This window comes from Triticum urartu, chromosome 7A (genome assembly GCF_056163025.1).
Source record: "Triticum urartu cultivar PI428250 chromosome 7A, HENAU_Tu73, whole genome shotgun sequence".
Classification (NCBI taxonomy): domain Eukaryota; kingdom Viridiplantae; phylum Streptophyta; class Magnoliopsida; order Poales; family Poaceae; genus Triticum; species Triticum urartu.
Window position 1 is genome coordinate 375,220,596 of NC_141879.1, and position 16,718 is coordinate 375,237,313.

Sequence of the window (16,718 nt, forward strand, 5' to 3'; positions counted from 1 at the left end):
GAGCCCCCGCGAGCATCCTCCGATGGCATAGGGTCTCCACCACCACCAAGGCCTATTGCGTCGTCGTCTCCGCCACCACACTTCGCCGTCAACATATCAAAGAGAGATGAGAGAACAAGAGGGAACAAATCAAGTCACAGGAGAGGCGGGAAGGGTAAACGAAAGAATACCTAGCCCTATCTGTCGCCTGCAAACCGGTAAGCCACGTTGGCAAGAGCGAAACCCAGACCCCAACAGTCATAATCGTCATCAAAACGGCCAAAGCAATCACCTACTGTATTTTGCAAAAAAAAACTGAGAATTGGTTTTTGTAAAGCCCTCTCGCTTTTGTTTTAACGCTGACCTGGAATATTCTCTTTGAACTAAATCAGAAACAACAATGATTTTATTTTTATTTTGCGGAGTAACAATGATATTATTGACACCGAGTTCGGAAATAAGGACATCCACAAATATAATTCTTTGAGCATTTTATAGCTTACGCACACCAAAATTCCCGAGTTCACGCTTCATAGCTCAACAAGACGAAAGTGTGCAAACATTTATTTGATAAACCCAACTTTACACTGATACAAACGATCAACAGAAACTATTAAGCATCCGATATTTGAAATCCAGGTAAAACGAGAATGGCGTCGTTACAAGTATGACTGGAGATGCAAAACCAGAGATGGAAACCAGTATGACTGGAGATGCAAAACCAGAGATGGAAACCAGCGACCTACAACGGGGTCAGGCCAACAACACCTGCAAAACAAGCATAATCATGAAACAGGTGCACTTTCTGACTCCCAACAATTGGCACTTATAGAACATTAAAAACAGCAAACAGTTTCTGTAAAAACAGCTTCAGTGATTTATGTAAACACTTGACAGCTCACATGAACAGTTTATGTAAAACAGCTGCAGTGATTTACTTATGATCATAGAAAGAAACTGAACAACAATTCTATACTGCAACAGCCCGGGGTAATTTTATTTTGGCATCGTCATGACATAATGTCATCATATCACTGAATGTCCCGACATCAGCCCCTATAAAGTCACCCTTCCGCGCGGAAACCCTAGCCTAGCTCCTATACCATGTCCGCCACTGCTAGGTAGGTTGTGCCACTCTTCTTTTCTTCCACTCCAAGCAATCCACCAGCGCCATGGCCGAGTAGAGGTCGAGCTCGATGGCAGCGGGATAACCAGCATGCCAAGCCCTTCTGCACCATCTGGAACTAGCCTAGTCCACCTCAAACATCGCCTCCAAGCCCAAGACCATGGCGCCCAGGAACCGCGACTTGGCTACGTCTTCTTCCTCGCCAGTAATGCCTCCACAGCTCGACTTTGTGATCCTCTGGCCCGCCGGCACTCTCAAGGTGAGCCTCTGGGCCTACTTTTCCTTGCAGATCTCGCTCGATTTCAAGGCCCTTCGTAGCACCACTGCCCGACGACGTTCGGCTCCGGTCAAACTCAAGGATAGCCTCCGTTAGCTTGCCTGGATGATATAGTTCAACTTGCCTTTGTGCGGGCATCGTTTTGATGCACACGCCAATCGTTCTTGGGCACCGTAGCGTCGAGCAGGGGTGCTGCCGCCGCAAGAATGGTTGCCGGCACTGGTGAGCGGCACCGCATGGCCATGACAGAACACCACTTCTTTCTAGGATTAGATCAAAATAGATTGGGCCCCACTTTCAGCACGAACACGAATTGATCCAAATGGCTAGCCCCACTTGAATTCGTTAGTGCAATTGTGGTTCGAATCTCCATCGAAGCAAGCCTCCCCTTATCCGTTTTGATTTTCTTTGTGTGGCTGACAGGTAGGTCCCGCAAGTCAGATCATTAAGCCGCAGATGGGCCTCAGCCCAGTAGCGTGCTACGTTGTGGCGGGCGTGTGGCGCTTAGCTATTCCTCGCACCACTTCGGCCCAATATCATTGCCCGTTCGTTTGTTGTTTAATCTTTTTGCAAACTGCGGTTTTTCCTAAATTCAAATAAAATTCAATTTAAATCTGTAAAACGCATATTGCATATCAAAATGTTCCTAAAATTGTAACCTCTCTGTTCATGTCATTTGCATTCTTTTTTGCTTCCTTTAATTAAATTTGAATAATGCATTGTTCAATTTGTTAAAATCACAACAAATAAATATAGCGCAGAAAGATAGTCTTTATATCTAAAATGACCAGAAAAATGCAGAATCCATTTATGCCATTTTATGCAAGTTAAATAACTTTAACATCCTGTTTAGTAATTCAATTTTAACTTCAAATTGCATATGAAGTTCTTTTGGAAAACCAACTGCATTATGTCTTTGGTGAGTAGTGAAGTTGTAGGTTAATACAATCACTTTCGAATGTCATGCATAATGTTGATTGGGCATTGCCTTGAAGCTTATGGTTGTTACTTTTCTTCTTTGTCGATATTTGCTTCTTCCCGATAAATCGTAGTACTGACGTTGGTTACGAGGCTACTTACGACTACGCTCCTGAGGATCTTGCACAGTACCAAGCGGCTGTGCCGACAGGCAAGCAAAACCTCCTTGGTCATTTCTGATCCCATGCTTTCCCCCTGTTGCTTGCATATTCGATGATGTAGTGAGTCTTTTGATGGCTATTTGATGCGTAGCATGATTCTTGTCACCATGTTACTTGCTTGTGTTGATGCCATGTTATAGCCGTGCTTATCTTGCTGTAGTATGCCATGCTCAGGGTTATGCTTAAGTTATGCCATGTCTACTTGATGTAACTTCCAGGATATCACACGTATTAACCTGGCTCTGATATATTTATGTTACAGTATTCTGGAGATAATTTATATGTAACATGTAATAAAGGCAACGATGGGAGGTCATGCCTAGTACATTGGTGTTTTGTTCCACTCGAGCTGCCCTAGGACCCAAGTTCTTGTTGTCTTGGTCCAAGACTGAGCGTGCTAATCACTCTTGGGAGGTTTAATGGGGGCCCCCTTGACCTACTACCTGCCCACAGACCAGTTCGTGTGCCACTTTAGTTCGGGCTTTCCATTTGGAATACGCGTAGTTGTATATTTCATGGTCTTCAACGGTAAGCATATGATGTTGTTAATTTTACCATTTGGGGAGGTTATCCTATATGGCTCTACCCCCTGATGTTTTGCATACATATAGGAACGCCTCCAAGTGGTTATCCTATATGGCTCTAGACATCTTGCGCCCTGTGCACAACAGTTAGGTCCGACTCGGAGCTATGATCGGACTCTTGATTCTGGTAAAACTCAGTTGGGTGGCTCCCTGCACTTTTCCGCAGAAGTGCCGAGTCGATCCCTCTCTGTAGGCACACAAAAACCTTGTGTATGATAATTGTATGGTACTAGGGGAATGCAAAGCTGTGCTATGATTGCGGTTAGGTAGGTGAATAGAGTAGTTGTTCTACAATGTTCCTTTACTTTTCAACGCTCTCTTTCCTTATCTCTGATAGACGCAAGTTGTAGCGTGTCTCTCTAGGGCTTAGCCGCTCAACCCCCTACCCCTTCCCTTTGAGAATGTTGCATATGTAGTGTAGTATAGATCTAATGTAAGTCTTGCAGAGTATGTCATTTACTCTCACTTGCTTTTACAAACAACGCTGCAGAGGATTACTATGACTCCGAGACAGGATGCACCATTGAGCTCTACGCCGAGTGAGGTCTTAGGTGGCAGCCTGAGTCCTCGTGGGATGGGATTGTTTGCTTTACTTTCTGGCCTCATTAGGCGAATGTTGTTAAACGTGTCTGTACTCAGACCTACTTCGCTTTCGTAATGTACTGACGTTATGTTGGGTCATGACCTCTGGATGTAATATTTCGCTATCCTGCTTGCGCTTATGAGCCTTTGCCATATATATACGGTGGCGCTAAGTGAGTGTGAGTGTAAAACGCTAATCCTGCGCTCCGGCCAGGCTAAACGCGCCGCTCGGCCATACCAACTAATCATCTTTCCCATTCTATAGTAAAATCCCTAGCAAAAAAAAGTAACGAAATTAAATCGTTACTATGTACATGTCGTACCCTCCGTCCCGCCCTGTACTACCTACTCTCCTAATGACTTGTAGTAAAATTCCTGCTAAATATAGTAATTGAATTAATTCGGTTACCAGCACGTGAAATTGTCGGATTCCGGGCTCCGCGGACCCTAGATAGATTCGAACTCTGGGGTGCGTGCGAAGAACTCAACCTTCCCAGTCTGCCTACTCGTCGATCTCACAGCCTATCTCGATGAACAGGACGGAAATGGGACAAGGCAGTTTACCCAGGTTCGGGTCACCTTGCGGTGTAAAACCCTACTCCTGCTTTGTGCTGGATTAGCCTCGAGATGGGCTGAGGATGAACTAGTACAGTGCAAGAACCACCTCAGGAGGCGTGTTTTTGTGTTGGTGTGAGCTAGTGAGGGTTCGGATCGATCTCCCCTCCTATGGTGGTGGCTAACCTATATTTATAATGGCCTTGGTCTTTTTCCCCCAAAATGGAGGCGGGAAGGGATCCTGATGAAAGGTGGTCTTCGCCTGCAAAGCTTCTGCTTGTGACACCGTGGTGGGCTCAATGATGACCTCCGTCCTGCCGTCCTGGCAGTCTTGATCTTGTTGCATGGAAATGAAAACCTTTGGCTAATTTCTCGGGACTCCGCGCCTGCGCTTGAAGGTCCTTGCCTTGAGGCCTCTCAGGACCTCGGCGTTGACGCGCTCAGCCTGGCCGTTGCTCCGAGGGTGCGCCACCGAAGCGTAGCATATCTGCGTCCCAAGGTTAGCACAATATGTTTTGAAGAGGTTGCTGGTGAACTGCGAGCCATTGTCGGTGATGATGCGATTAGGGACCCTGAAACGGCTCACGAGGCCCTTGATGAACTTGACGGTCGAGCCGGCCAGGATGGCGCGGACGACCTCTACCTCGGCCCACTTGGTGAACTTGTCGATGGCGACGTAGAGGTAGCAGTAGCCCCCAGGAGCTCGAGGGAACGGGTCCGGGTTGTCCAGCCCCCAAACCGCGAACAGCCATAAAAGCGGGATGGTCTTGAGGCCCTGGGCGGGCTGGTGGATTTGCTTGGCATGGAACTGGCAGGCCTCGCAGGATCTTACCAGCTCGGTGGCATCATTGAGCGTCGTGGGCCAGTAGAATCCGCTGCGAAACGCCTTGCCCACGAGGGTGCGCGATGAAGAGTGATGCCCGCAGTCCCCGCCATGTATGTCAGCCAACAGTTCGCATCCCTGCTTCCTGGAAATGCATCGTAGAGAAACATCGTTTGGCCGTTTTTGATAGAGCTTACCGTCCCTAATGCAGTACGCGATGGCCTGGCGGGCCACACGTTCTGCATCTTCCTCCTTCTCCAGCAAGGTGCCTTGGAGCAGGTACGCCTTGAACTCCTCGGTCCAGTACCCCTCCTGAGGCTCAAGCGCGAGGAGCAGGCTCCCGAGGTCGGGCCGCAGGCTGGGGCGCCCGAGAGGGGTGTTGGGGGACCTCCTCCTGAGGCGGTGCTAGACCCGCGGCGGGGGGAACTGCCGATGGCTTGAAGAGCCGCTCCTCAAAGACGCCAGGCTCCTGAGGCAGTCGCCGTGACGCCCTCTTGACGATGTCGTCCGCCTCCTTGTTCGTGTCGCGCAGCACATGCTGCAATTCCAGGCCCAAGAATCGTTTCTCGATTTTGCATACCTCCTCGAAGTATGCCTCCATGTGCTCGTCCTTCGGCTTGTACGCTTTGTTGGAGAAGTTGACGAGGAGCTGGGAGTCGCCCCTGATGGTGAGGCGCCTTACTCCCAAAGCCGCCGCAGCCTTGAGGCCGACGATCAGGCCTTCGTATTCCGCGATGTTGTTGGAGACCTTCTCGCCCTGCTAGAAGCAGAGCTGCACGGCATAGTAGAGCTTGTCCTGGGTGGGCGAGATGAGCACGGCTCCAGCCCCCGCGCCCTGGCGTGCGAACGCCCTGTCGAAGTACATGATCCAACCATCTGTTGCTTCGCTTCTCGGCGAGAGGGAACAGTCCTCGCCCACTTCTGGGTCGGGAACATCGGTCCATTCCGCCACAAAGTCGGCAAGGGCCGCACCCTTGATGATTCTGGTGGTGCTGAACTCCAACTGGAACGCTGCAGTTCGATGTTCCATTCGGCGAGGCATTAGGGCTCCGAAGCACTCTCTCCAAAGGGTAAGCTAAGATGACCTTGATGGGGCGGCCTTGGAAGTAGTGGCGTGGCTTTTGGGAGGCGACGAGAAGTGTGAGCAAGAGCTTTTGCAACATGGGATAACATGCCCGCGCATCACGTAGCACCGTGCTGACGAAGTATACCAGGTGCTCGACGAGGGTGAAGGCGTTGGCGGAGTCTTCCGCATCCTGGTGCTGAGGATCCTCAGGAGCCTTGTCGTCTGTCGGGGCAGCTGTGGCCTCAGGAACCCTGTCATCAGGAGTCTCGTTGTCTGGAGGGTTGGTCGGAGCCTCAGGAGCGCCGTTGACTGGCGGGGCGGTCGAAGCCTTAGGCGCGCCGTCCTGAGGCTGCGACGCCTAAGCTGGGCGCGAGGTGCTTCCTCGCGAGTCCTTGATCGGGTGCTCCTCCCAAACCGCCACCAGCGCCGCGCTGGCAGAGTGAGGTGTGGCGGACAGGTACAGCACCAAAGGTTCAAGGGGGCGTGGTGCTACCATCATCGATGGGCTGGTGAGGTACCTCTTGAGGTCTTGAAAGGCAGCGTCAGCCTTCGGAGTCCACTCGAACGGGCCTTTCTTCTTCATCAGCTTGAAGAATGGGAGGGCGCGCTCCCCCAGCTTGGAGATAAACGCCCAAGCGAGGTTACGCAGCCCGCCAGCTTCTGCATCTCCTTGAGGGTCTGCGGTGGGCTCATCCTTTCTATGGCCTTGACCTTCTTCGGGTTAGCCTCGATCCCTCTGTGCAACAATAGGAAACCAAGCAACTTGCCAGACGAGACGCCAAACACACATTTTTCCGGGTTCAGCCACAGTTTCACTTGGCGCAGGCTGGCGAATGACTCCTCTCCTTGATAAGAGTTCTTGCTTCCCGAGAGATTTCACCACTATGTCGTCGACGTACGCCTTGGCGTTCCACCCGAGCTGCCGTCCTAGGGCGATATGCATCAACTGCTGGAAGGTTGCCCCCGCGTTGCGCAGCCCAAATGGCATGCAAGTGTAGCACTATACCCCGCACGGGGTTAGAAAGGTGGTCTTCTCGACATCTTGCACCGCCATCTTGATTTGGTGATAGCCCGAGAAGGCGTCCAGGAAGCACAATAGATCGCACTCGGCGATGGAGTCGACGATCTGGTCGATGCGCAGGAGAGGGAATGGGTCTTGAGGACAGGCCTTGTTGAGGTTGGTGAAATCAACACACATGCGCTCATTTCCGCCCTTCTTGGGGACGATGACTGGGTTCGCGAGCCAGTCCGGGTGCCACACTTCCTGAATGACACCAGCTTCCAACAGCTTGTGGGTCTCCTGGGTGATGAACGACTGCTTCTCCACAGCTTGTCGTCGCGCCTTCTGCTTCACTGGTCGCGCGTTGGGGCACACCATCAAGTGGTGCTCGATTACTCCACGTGGAACCCTGACCAGATCCGCTGCCTCCCATGCAAACACATCCTTGTTTGCACGTAGGAAGCTGACCAGTGCCGCTTCTTGGTCTGGAGGAAGGTCGGCGCCTATGGTGAAGGTGGAGCCCGAGGCCCCGTCTTCGTAGATTGGCACCTGCTTTGTCTCGGCCCGGTCTTGAGAGAACAACTGCTTCTTCGCTGGTGCAACCCCCGGGGCCTCCGGGGCCCCCTCCTTGCTTGGCCGCGCGGCCGCCGCGGCTCTAAAAGCATGCTTGAGGGCCGAGAGTGCATCCTTGGTGTCCCTCGCCACAATGAGGACGCCGCTGCTCCCCGGCATCTTCATGAGATTGTAGATCGGGTGGGTTGCCGCCATAAACTTGGCCAAGGCCGAGTACCCAAGAATGGTGTTGTACGGCAGGCCGATACGGGCGATGTCGAAATCGATGAGCTCGGTGTGGTAGTTGTCGTGGGTGCCGAAGGTGACAGAGAGGCGGATCTGCCCTAGGGGGCAAGTGGAGCCGTCGACGACTCCAGAGAAAGGCTTGGTGGGGCGGAGCCGGCCGTGAGGCACATGAAGCAGGCCGAATGCTTCAACGAAGAGGACATTGAGGCCGGCGCCGCCGTCGATGAGGGTCCTGGTGACCGCCACGTTGCAGATGGTGGGGGTGCAAAGCATCGGGAGCGCGCCGGCGTCGGCCGTGGTCGCGGGGTGGTCAATGGAGTCGAAGGTGAGGTCGGCCTTAGGCGCCACCCAACCCGATGGTGCCCCCCTCTGTATGTGGGCAGCGCCCACCCGGTGAAAGAACTGCTTGACGTGGCGGTCCGAGGGTGGTGCCTGCGAGCCGCAGAGGAGGGTCGCGACGGCGTGGGGTGCCGGCGCTGCGAAGCGCGCGATGAAGAGGCCGCGCAGCTTCTCCTAGGAGGCCACTAAAGACTCCGGCAAGCCCATGAGCCAGGTGCGCGGCACGCCCGTGAGGGCCATGGGTAGCCAGTTTGCCATGGCCTTGTCGTCGCTGCCGGCCGCCCAAACAACCTCCGCATACGCCTGGAGAAACCCCGCCGGGTCCGCCGCGCCGTCGTATCGAGGCGGCAGCTCCGGCCTGAACTTGGGTAGCCACTGCACCCGCCGCAAGGCAAGGGTGAAAGCTCGGAGGCCCGCGGCGCCTCCAAATGCACCCGTCGGTCTGGTCGGTGGAGCGGCGCTTGCCATGAGAGTCGAGCGACACGGGTGGAGTGCAGCGGACGGAGAGGCAAATCTTCGACGCACCCCTACCTGGCGCCAAATGTCGGATTCCGGGCTCCGCAGACCCTAGATAGATTCGAACTTTGGGGTGCGTACAAAGAAGTCAATCTCCCCAGTCTGCCTACTCGTCGATCTCACGGCCTAGCTCAATGAACAGGAAGGAAATGGGACAAGGCAGTTTACCCAGGTTTGGGCCACCTTGCGGTGTAAAACCCTACTCCTGCTTTGTGGTGGATTAGCCTCGAAGTGGGCTAAGGATAAACTAATACAGTGCAAGAACCACCTCAGGAGGCGTGTCTTGTGTTGGTGTGAGCTAGTGAGGGTTCAAATCAATCTCCCCTCCTATGGTGGTGCTAGCCTATATTTATAGTGGCCTTGGTTCTCTTCCCCCAAAATGGAGGCGGGAAGGGATCCCACAACGGCCAAATTCGAAGGGATACAACTAGTACATCTTATCCTGGCGAAAGGTGGTCTTCGCCTGCAAAGTTTCTGGTCATGACGCTGTAGTGGGCCTGATGATGACCTCCGTCCTGCCATCCTGGCGGTCTTGGTCTTGTTGCATGGAAATGGAAACTTTTGACTGATTTCTCGGGACTCCGCGCCTGCGCTTGCCTCCTTAACACCAAAGAGGAAACTGTTGTACTGCGCCCGCTGGCGCCCGCCTGGCCTTGGTCGTCATGGCTTGCATCATCCAAGCCTCATGAGGTGAGGGTTTGCATAGAGATCTCCGCTCCTCAGGAACCAGTCTAAGGAGGCCGCTCCTTCTGGAGGTCTTGGCGTTGTCCGCCTCGCAAGGGTCTTGAGTTTGTTGATGTTGGAAATGGGTCGTACCGGGCCGTCGATGAAGCCACGTCGTGGGCCGCAGGCAGGCAAGTCTGGATACCCCCGTTCCCAGAACGCTGATAGAAACACCTTCTCGTAAACCTTAGGATTGCCCGTAAAAGGCCAACACCTTCTAGTAATGTTGTAAACTCTTACATAAACTAATTTGATAGTAAGAAAAGAACTTGTAGTAATATCATTGTAAACTAGTAAAAGAAATACTATTTTACCACTCAAACTAGGCATGAGGTTTGATAGTAAACCACTGTGTTTTGTAGTAGTAAAGATGCCACACTCTGTTATAACTCAATTTTGGGTTGTCTTCTGATGGTAATATGCTTAGTGCTTGGTGGTAAATATAATGGATTGTCTTACCACCCACTACTATAGGGAGAAGCTTTGATAGTAAAATGGTAGACTTCCTTACGACTAAATTATGGATTGATTCTTGATGGTAATACACAATGTGTTCCATAGTAAATTTAATAGATTCTATTACCACCCACTAGGTCAAGGAAGGCATTTCCACGCGGTGGATTAAATTAACTACTTCGTTCGCATGGCGTGGGCGGAGTACATTATAAGGTACTATGCGCTCAAGCATAGTTTAGCGTGCCTATATATGCGTGTGCGTGCGTGTGCGTGTGCGTGTGTGTTTTGGTCATAGAGTTGTGTTGTGGTACTGGTACCGTTTGTTTCCATCCCACGGTGTGTATGGATATAAAGTGCACGTTGTGGATAGGTTCTCGGAATCACTATACTTCTACTAGCGGGTTATCTAAATTACGGGGTGAAGCTACTTGCCTATGAGATGGAAATGCATCACCCATCTCCTCTAGGGCTTGTGTGGGAATCTTGGTTCCCTGTCCGAATATTGCTCCCGAGGGGATTGCTGAACCAATGATTTCGGGCTTTCTGATAGGAGATGGCCCTTGGCCAGTGCAGTTTGGGTTCAGGCGCTAATCTCGGATTCCCGTATGATTCCTGTGCTAGATTAGTATAGTCTTGATCCCAGGGTCCGACATATACCAAATAATTTGTAAGTTATGCTTATCCAACAAGGACTTTAATATTCATTCACCTTGCTGCAATTTGAAAATTAGATGGCTCATACAGATGCAACAAATTCAGAACAGAAAATATTTAGACACTACAACTAACTTTCATGTTTTCTGATTAACAGCAAGAGGAGTCTATACGAAATAATCAGATCGATTATAGATTTACAATGTATAATCAGGAAAAATTATTATAAAATCATTTGAAAAGAAATGTAAGAAATGTATCAGAGAACATACCACATGCAAGTCTTCCACCAGCATTTCCAGTACTGAGGCTGAGCTCATGCCCACCTATAATGAAAGAATAAAGAATGAAGCATCTGAAACTGAAGGGGACAAAGATTTAAAACAAGTAGAACTACGCATACCTTTTCCCAAGTCATCTTCAAGCTCATGAACAACAAACGCTCTCCCAACAACTGCATTAGGGCCAGTCAAAGGAATCTGTGTAGAAGTAATTCTCAGAAGTTGGTAAACCAAATGTTGGAACTTAAACCTACCACACTGCAACTTATGCTAAGAGTAAGAATAAGATGTCTGATCTTTACCTGGCTATCGACAATGGTTGTCTCCGCCACACCTAAACCACCACAATTAAAAGACAGAACCCCTAAAATAAGTTAAGGTCCAACAAGACAACTTCTGAAAGAAACATGAGAAATATGTCCGTGATTGTTGCAGGTTATACCTTCAGCATTGGCAACAATGTTTCCCAGGTCACCCGCATGACGGACTTCATCTTCTGGTGCACCATGTGTCAGGCCGTTTGGGTTAAAATGTGGACCTGTAAGATAAAAAATTGCATTTTAAGTGATGGGACATAGGTATGTAGTATGTTAAACGACAAGATGGTTTAATTAATTTTTGCAAGTATCATCTGCTACCCCTATAAAAGCACGAAAGGGCGGAGAACCAATTCATCCTATCCATCAAATCTTGCGATCGGATGGCTTACATCATTCCAACATACTAAACATGTTTGACGCTTTAATTACCCAGCATGCCATTAGCCGCTAACCTCTCTCTGTGACAAGGAAAAAAACGCCACCTCCGGTTATCCTCTCCCCACACACCTCGCACGATGCCTCGGCGGTTTGCCGCCCGCCAGAGCCCCACGGCTCGACGACTTGACACGTTGGCGGACAGGCGGACCTCCGCCTCCACGCGCTGGACGACCTCCACCAGACCACCTCTTTCCCGACGCGTCGGCTGACTGGCGACCACCTTCTCTACGCGCCGGCGGACCTCTGCTTCGAGGCACCGGCGGACCTCCGCCCCAACATGTTTCCCGCCCTCACCTGTTTCCCAACGCGACGGCGGACTGACGGACCTCCGGCTCGACGCGTCGGCGGACCTCCGCCTCGACCTCTGCCTCCCCAACCAGCTGAACGAGCGTCGCTTTTGTTCTTTCTGGTATGGATCCCTTCCCCCTCTTCGCATGTGTCCTCCGTTGTGTGTGTCCGTGCTCTGCGTGGGTGTTCAGTTTGTGCAGGTTCTGTGCCTGGATCGCTGGCATGTGTGTGCTCCATTAGTGAATGACAAATTTCTGAATTTTTGTGATGAACAATGTTTACGTTCGTTTAGGCAGCTCACCGGCATCCATCATGGGCTCCCATTTTAGAATTAATCAAGATTAGATTACCTTTCAGGCTTCTTCCGTTGCCTAGCAAGTGAGCTGATGATCAGGAAATCATGTTTAACTATCAATAAGTGATCTCATTTCTTGGTTCAGTGAAGTAATTATGTGGATCTTGTGAGGAAAAAAGATAGGCCAAGAAGCCTGGGAGGTTGTCTACAATCACTGGCCTGCTATGTGACCTGCTTGCATCTTTTCCTGATTACCTCACAACTGCAATTGTCTACGTTTTATATTAACCATCGTTTTATCAATTTAATTCATGAGTTTGTTTTCTCGAATTTACATGTATGCGTTGATGACATGAAATCTGAATATATATATATATATATATATATATATATATATATATATATATATATATATGTTTGACAGTGAGTGCTGCTGAACATGTAAGTATAGCCAGGAGAGTCATGTATTCACCCGATGCCATAGCTCACTAACCCCGAGCCGTTGCCGCTGTCGAAGACATCTTAATATTAAACAGTAAGTATTATATTCATCAAGAGAATTTCCTCACTACGTGGTGTTAATTTTGATCCATATGATTTCTCGCACAAAGAATGCATCTATATGACATGAGGTTAGTCTTCTTTAACTCCTTTCTGATATATTAATTATTAAGCATCCTATCTCTTGGTCTCAGTTTTTGAGAAAATGATTTATTTTGTTTAGTGCCATTGAAGAGATGTGGATAAAGATATCAAGTCGTAGTTTCATTGTGCATCATGCTTTTTGTGGGGGTTTCACTGCTTTTCTTTTTTGCATGATTTCTCAACATGGTAGCATGGTCTATCATATTAAACCTCTTATTTGTGTACTAGATCTATTTCGCTATACAGGCCAACATGTGTCGGGTGCACGTAAGACTCCATATATAGGGTCCACATCATAATGTTCCAGTCCATAGGTTCCATCCCCCTTTATCTTTCTCGATCTCGATTCAGTTGGTTCTATTTCTTGTTTGCAGATAATTTCGAGATTATTTAAGTGAAGTGACGACTTGTGTGTAATTTCAAGATGGTTGCAATTAGTAATCCCTAAAAACGATAGATTGAGTGAGGCTGGGCTGTATGGTTGAGAAATCCTATATTTACATCTGTTCTCTCCAAGATCATGTAGCGGTGTGATTATTTTTTGCAGTTTCCGTAATTACCATTTTCTCTTACTCTAGCTTATGTTGTTGTGTTGACAACACTGGAGGGATGTTACTCAAGGAAGATTCAATAATAGGTAGAGTTTCTGTACTTACTGATTATATATATTGGCATATGACCATAACTGAATAATGTTGAATTATCTTCTAAATTAGTATGAATATTTTTCTGCTCAAAAACAGTTTTCTATGATATTTTGCAATTTCCATGTTTCGATTGAGCTTCCTATGATCTATAAGTAAGGCCTCTCAGGTTTTAGAATTGTGATTAGATCGTTGTATATAAGCCAAAATGAGTCTATGATAAGGGAAATAAACTGACTACGCTTACGGTATGAATGAAACTGAAGAGTGAAGTGATATTTCTTTCTACCATTGCATAGCTTTACCATCACCGATCCATGTTAAGTGTGATTTGTTTCTCTGTGCATTATTCGGATACAGAGGATTCAAGCTGAAAAAAAGATGCAGTGGATTCAATGTTATGCAGAACATTATCACAATCTAGCATTTCCTGTGGATGCAGTGTCTTCTATCAATATATTGTTACTTTTAGCTACGCAATTTCCTCTGACAGACGAAGGCTTGTCTATTGTTGGAATTTTGCTAGTAGGCCTTTGGCCCAAAGCCCAACTAAAATTCTGAAATTCTCTTGGCCCATTCATGCACACATGTGAGTGGAGTGAGTGAGGCTAAAGTTTAGTCCCACCCCGGAAGTTGAGAGAGAGTTGCACCTCTTTATAAGGTGAGCTCTTCTACCACTTGTATGAGCATGAGAAGAGGAGACCTACACGCGCGCTCCTCCTCCTCGCTCGCCTCGCCACGCCACGCCTCGTCACGACGCGCCGCGGGTTGCGGGATTGAGCCGAGCCGAGGACAGAGCTATGCACGTTGTCTATATTTTTGCTGCATGGGAAAATTAATGAGTCATTAATTAATAATTAACGGACGAGTTAATTACTGAACCGTTTCCGATTCTTTTGGATCGTGACGACTCGGACGTGGAGTTTACTCCCACGACCTACCCGGCCCGCACTATATAGTCAGGCAGACGTCTACCCTAGCGGCGGTCGCTTCGTATGGTTTCCCACCACCGTTCCAGATCATTGCGCCGCCAAGCAAGTCTTCTCCATCCCTCCTTCCGGCGTGCACCGCGAGAAGGGACAGCAGGCCTCCGGAACCCCGCCTCTCGTGATCCTGTACGGGAGAGGGGCGATCAGGTTTTTGGGGAGCGCACTCGCGCGACTGCTGGCAGCGACGACTTCGCGAACGACGACTTCTTCCCCGACCTCGGCAACCTCATCCTCGACGACATGGGCGACAACGTCAACGCCGGCGGTGCTGCACCCGCTGCACCGTATGTGATTCTATCCTTCCTGTTCGAGATCGTGGTAGAATTCATGTTTCTAGTATGTGCCCTAGATGTGATATGTTCATCTGCTATGCTAGTTCGCATGATTAGTTTAATCTCTGCTGCTGTGGTCATGATTTATCTTCTGTTTATTCGGATTAAATCTCGTAGTAATTTGCTCATATTTCCAACATCTATCAGTATCTTTTGTATTTGATGGGATCTTGTAACGAGAAAAAACCTTCGAAGCAATAAACAGGGAACAAAAAGCTTGATAGTATTGTACTATTTTATCTCACTGAAAAATTATGTGTACTCATCAATACGTGCATTTGCACGTACACGATTACTAGTAGAGTGAAAAGGAAACGGTAGCACAAGTTGAGAAACACATTTATATAGGACTTTCTGATGATGTAAAACAAACTAAATTGTGTGCAGCTATAAACCAGTGACATTTGCACACAGAAACCGAGCCCAATGGAAAATTAACCTGTTGATATGCATCCATTAGTCGTGTCACCAAACTCATGCTGCAAAACGAATGATCATGTCATTCTTACGGACCAACAAATACAAAACAGAGGTACTCAAGGAACAAGACTCACGAGGTGGAAGCCATGAAGTCCAGGAGCAAGTCCAGTGATACGAACGTTCACCGTCGTAGGACCTGCTATAGGAAAGCAGTTCGAAGAGTAAATAGAGAAGTACTCCCTCCGTTCCAAAATAGATGACCCAACTTTATACTAACTTTAGCACAAAGTTGGGTCATCTATTTTGGAACGGAGGGAGTAACATACAACCGTATTACCCTTTTAAATGTATTTGCAGTGACGCTGATGCTTGAGATTTAACGGATATTTCAGTTAGGATTTGTACAGCAACGGCCTTAGCAATCCATCATCTAAGCTCGGCACACTTTTTGTTTGGTATTTGAACTGAAAAATAAAAGTTACCAAGGGACTTTCGCCACAAAAATACTCCGTTCGATTGCAGCTAGATTTAGTCATATGCAATGCTTGTAACGAAAGAACAGTTCAGATATATTTTATTGAAATGTACTATGGAAGAGTTCAGAATTAAGTTCGCAAGAACGAGTATGCTGTAAGAAGAGGCAAATTCGCCGTGTGTCCAGGCAAAGGCAACTGGCGAAGCTTCTGGACAGTCAACAGGTGGTAAACAGATGATAAGAGTATAAGACAGAGGCGGACAGAGAATGAAGAGAAAGTGGAGCGCACGCACCGTCGTCTTCCTGGGTGAGCGTGACGACGCCCTCGACCTGCGAGGTGCCCTTGAGCACCGCGACTGCCTTCTTGGTGGCGTCGGCGACGACGAGCGCCCTGGCGGCGGCGGTGGCGCCTCCTGGGGTGCAGACAATTCGGAGCGACTGGAAAGGGCGGGCAGAGGCAGGAGCCTGGAAGAGAGGCGCGGCGGCGGCAAAGAGGAGGCTCTGAGCGGCCATGGCGGTCGTCGGGAGCGGAAGAACTTTTGGGGGTTGGTGGTGGAGGTGGTGACTGACGATAAGGTGGGATCGGGCCGCGCAAAAGGCACAGATTTGACTTCGGGCAAAACTATTTCACAAACAAAATTATTTTTGAACCCCTCAAAAAAAATTATTTTTGAAAATAGGATGGCGAGATATCCACCACACCTGTGGCATAATCATGAAATAAGAGATCCAGTCACTCCCAGGCCTTCTCACAGTTCAGCGCATTCTGGCCGTTCGATCTGTTTGCTTGATGCGTTTCCGACCGTTAGATCGATGCGATGAAGGATTCTGGCCATCGGATCAAACCCGTGCGCCTGTAGCAATGAACAGTTTAGCTCACCACCGGAAATATCTCGTGCCACTGCCGTTATTCTCGTCCCCCGTTGAGGGTATTTTCGTAATTTCGCTACGTGCTATATAAGCCCGACGCCCAT

The 16,718-nt window shown here is 49.0% G+C and overlaps 1 protein-coding gene across 6 annotated transcripts; it reads right to left on the minus strand.

The window, feature by feature from the left end:
- Positions 1 to 445: 445 nt before the first annotated feature.
- Positions 446 to 16,354, minus strand: CSD2 (copper/zinc superoxide dismutase 2). Of its 6 annotated transcripts, none has more exons than XM_048689637.2 (8): positions 16,038 to 16,354; positions 15,404 to 15,468; positions 15,289 to 15,328; positions 11,341 to 11,436; positions 11,201 to 11,262; positions 11,021 to 11,096; positions 10,890 to 10,943; positions 446 to 747 (listed from the first exon to the last, which is right to left on the minus strand). In XM_048689637.2, the coding sequence occupies exons 1-8, from the start codon at positions 16,255 to 16,257 to the stop codon at positions 722 to 724; spliced, it is 639 nt and encodes a 212-aa protein (XP_048545594.1). In that variant the 5' UTR covers positions 16,258 to 16,354; the 3' UTR covers positions 446 to 721. The 6 variants fall into 6 exon arrangements, with proteins under 6 accessions (XP_048545594.1, XP_048545597.1, XP_048545596.1 ...); XM_048689640.2 differs by having other exon boundaries at positions 11,201 to 11,232; positions 16,038 to 16,353; XM_048689639.2 differs by having other exon boundaries at positions 15,404 to 15,465; positions 16,038 to 16,352.
- Between the last annotated feature and the right edge of the window lie 364 nt (positions 16,355 to 16,718).

What these genes read in the sequence shown, in the direction of transcription:
- CSD2 (XM_048689637.2), bottom strand. Translation starts at nt 16,257, where the DNA reads ATGGCCGCTCAGAGCCTCCTCTTTGCCGCCGCCGCGCCTCTCTTCCAG. An exon ending in TAATGGATGCATATCAACAG is followed by an intron (nt 11,437 to 15,288) that starts GTTAATTTTCCA and finishes TTTATCTTACAG; the next exon opens with GTCCACATTTTAACCCAAAC. An exon ending in TGGTGGAAGACTTGCATGTG is followed by an intron (nt 748 to 10,889) that starts GTATGTTCTCTG and finishes CTTGTTTTGCAG; the next exon opens with GTGTTGTTGGCCTGACCCCG.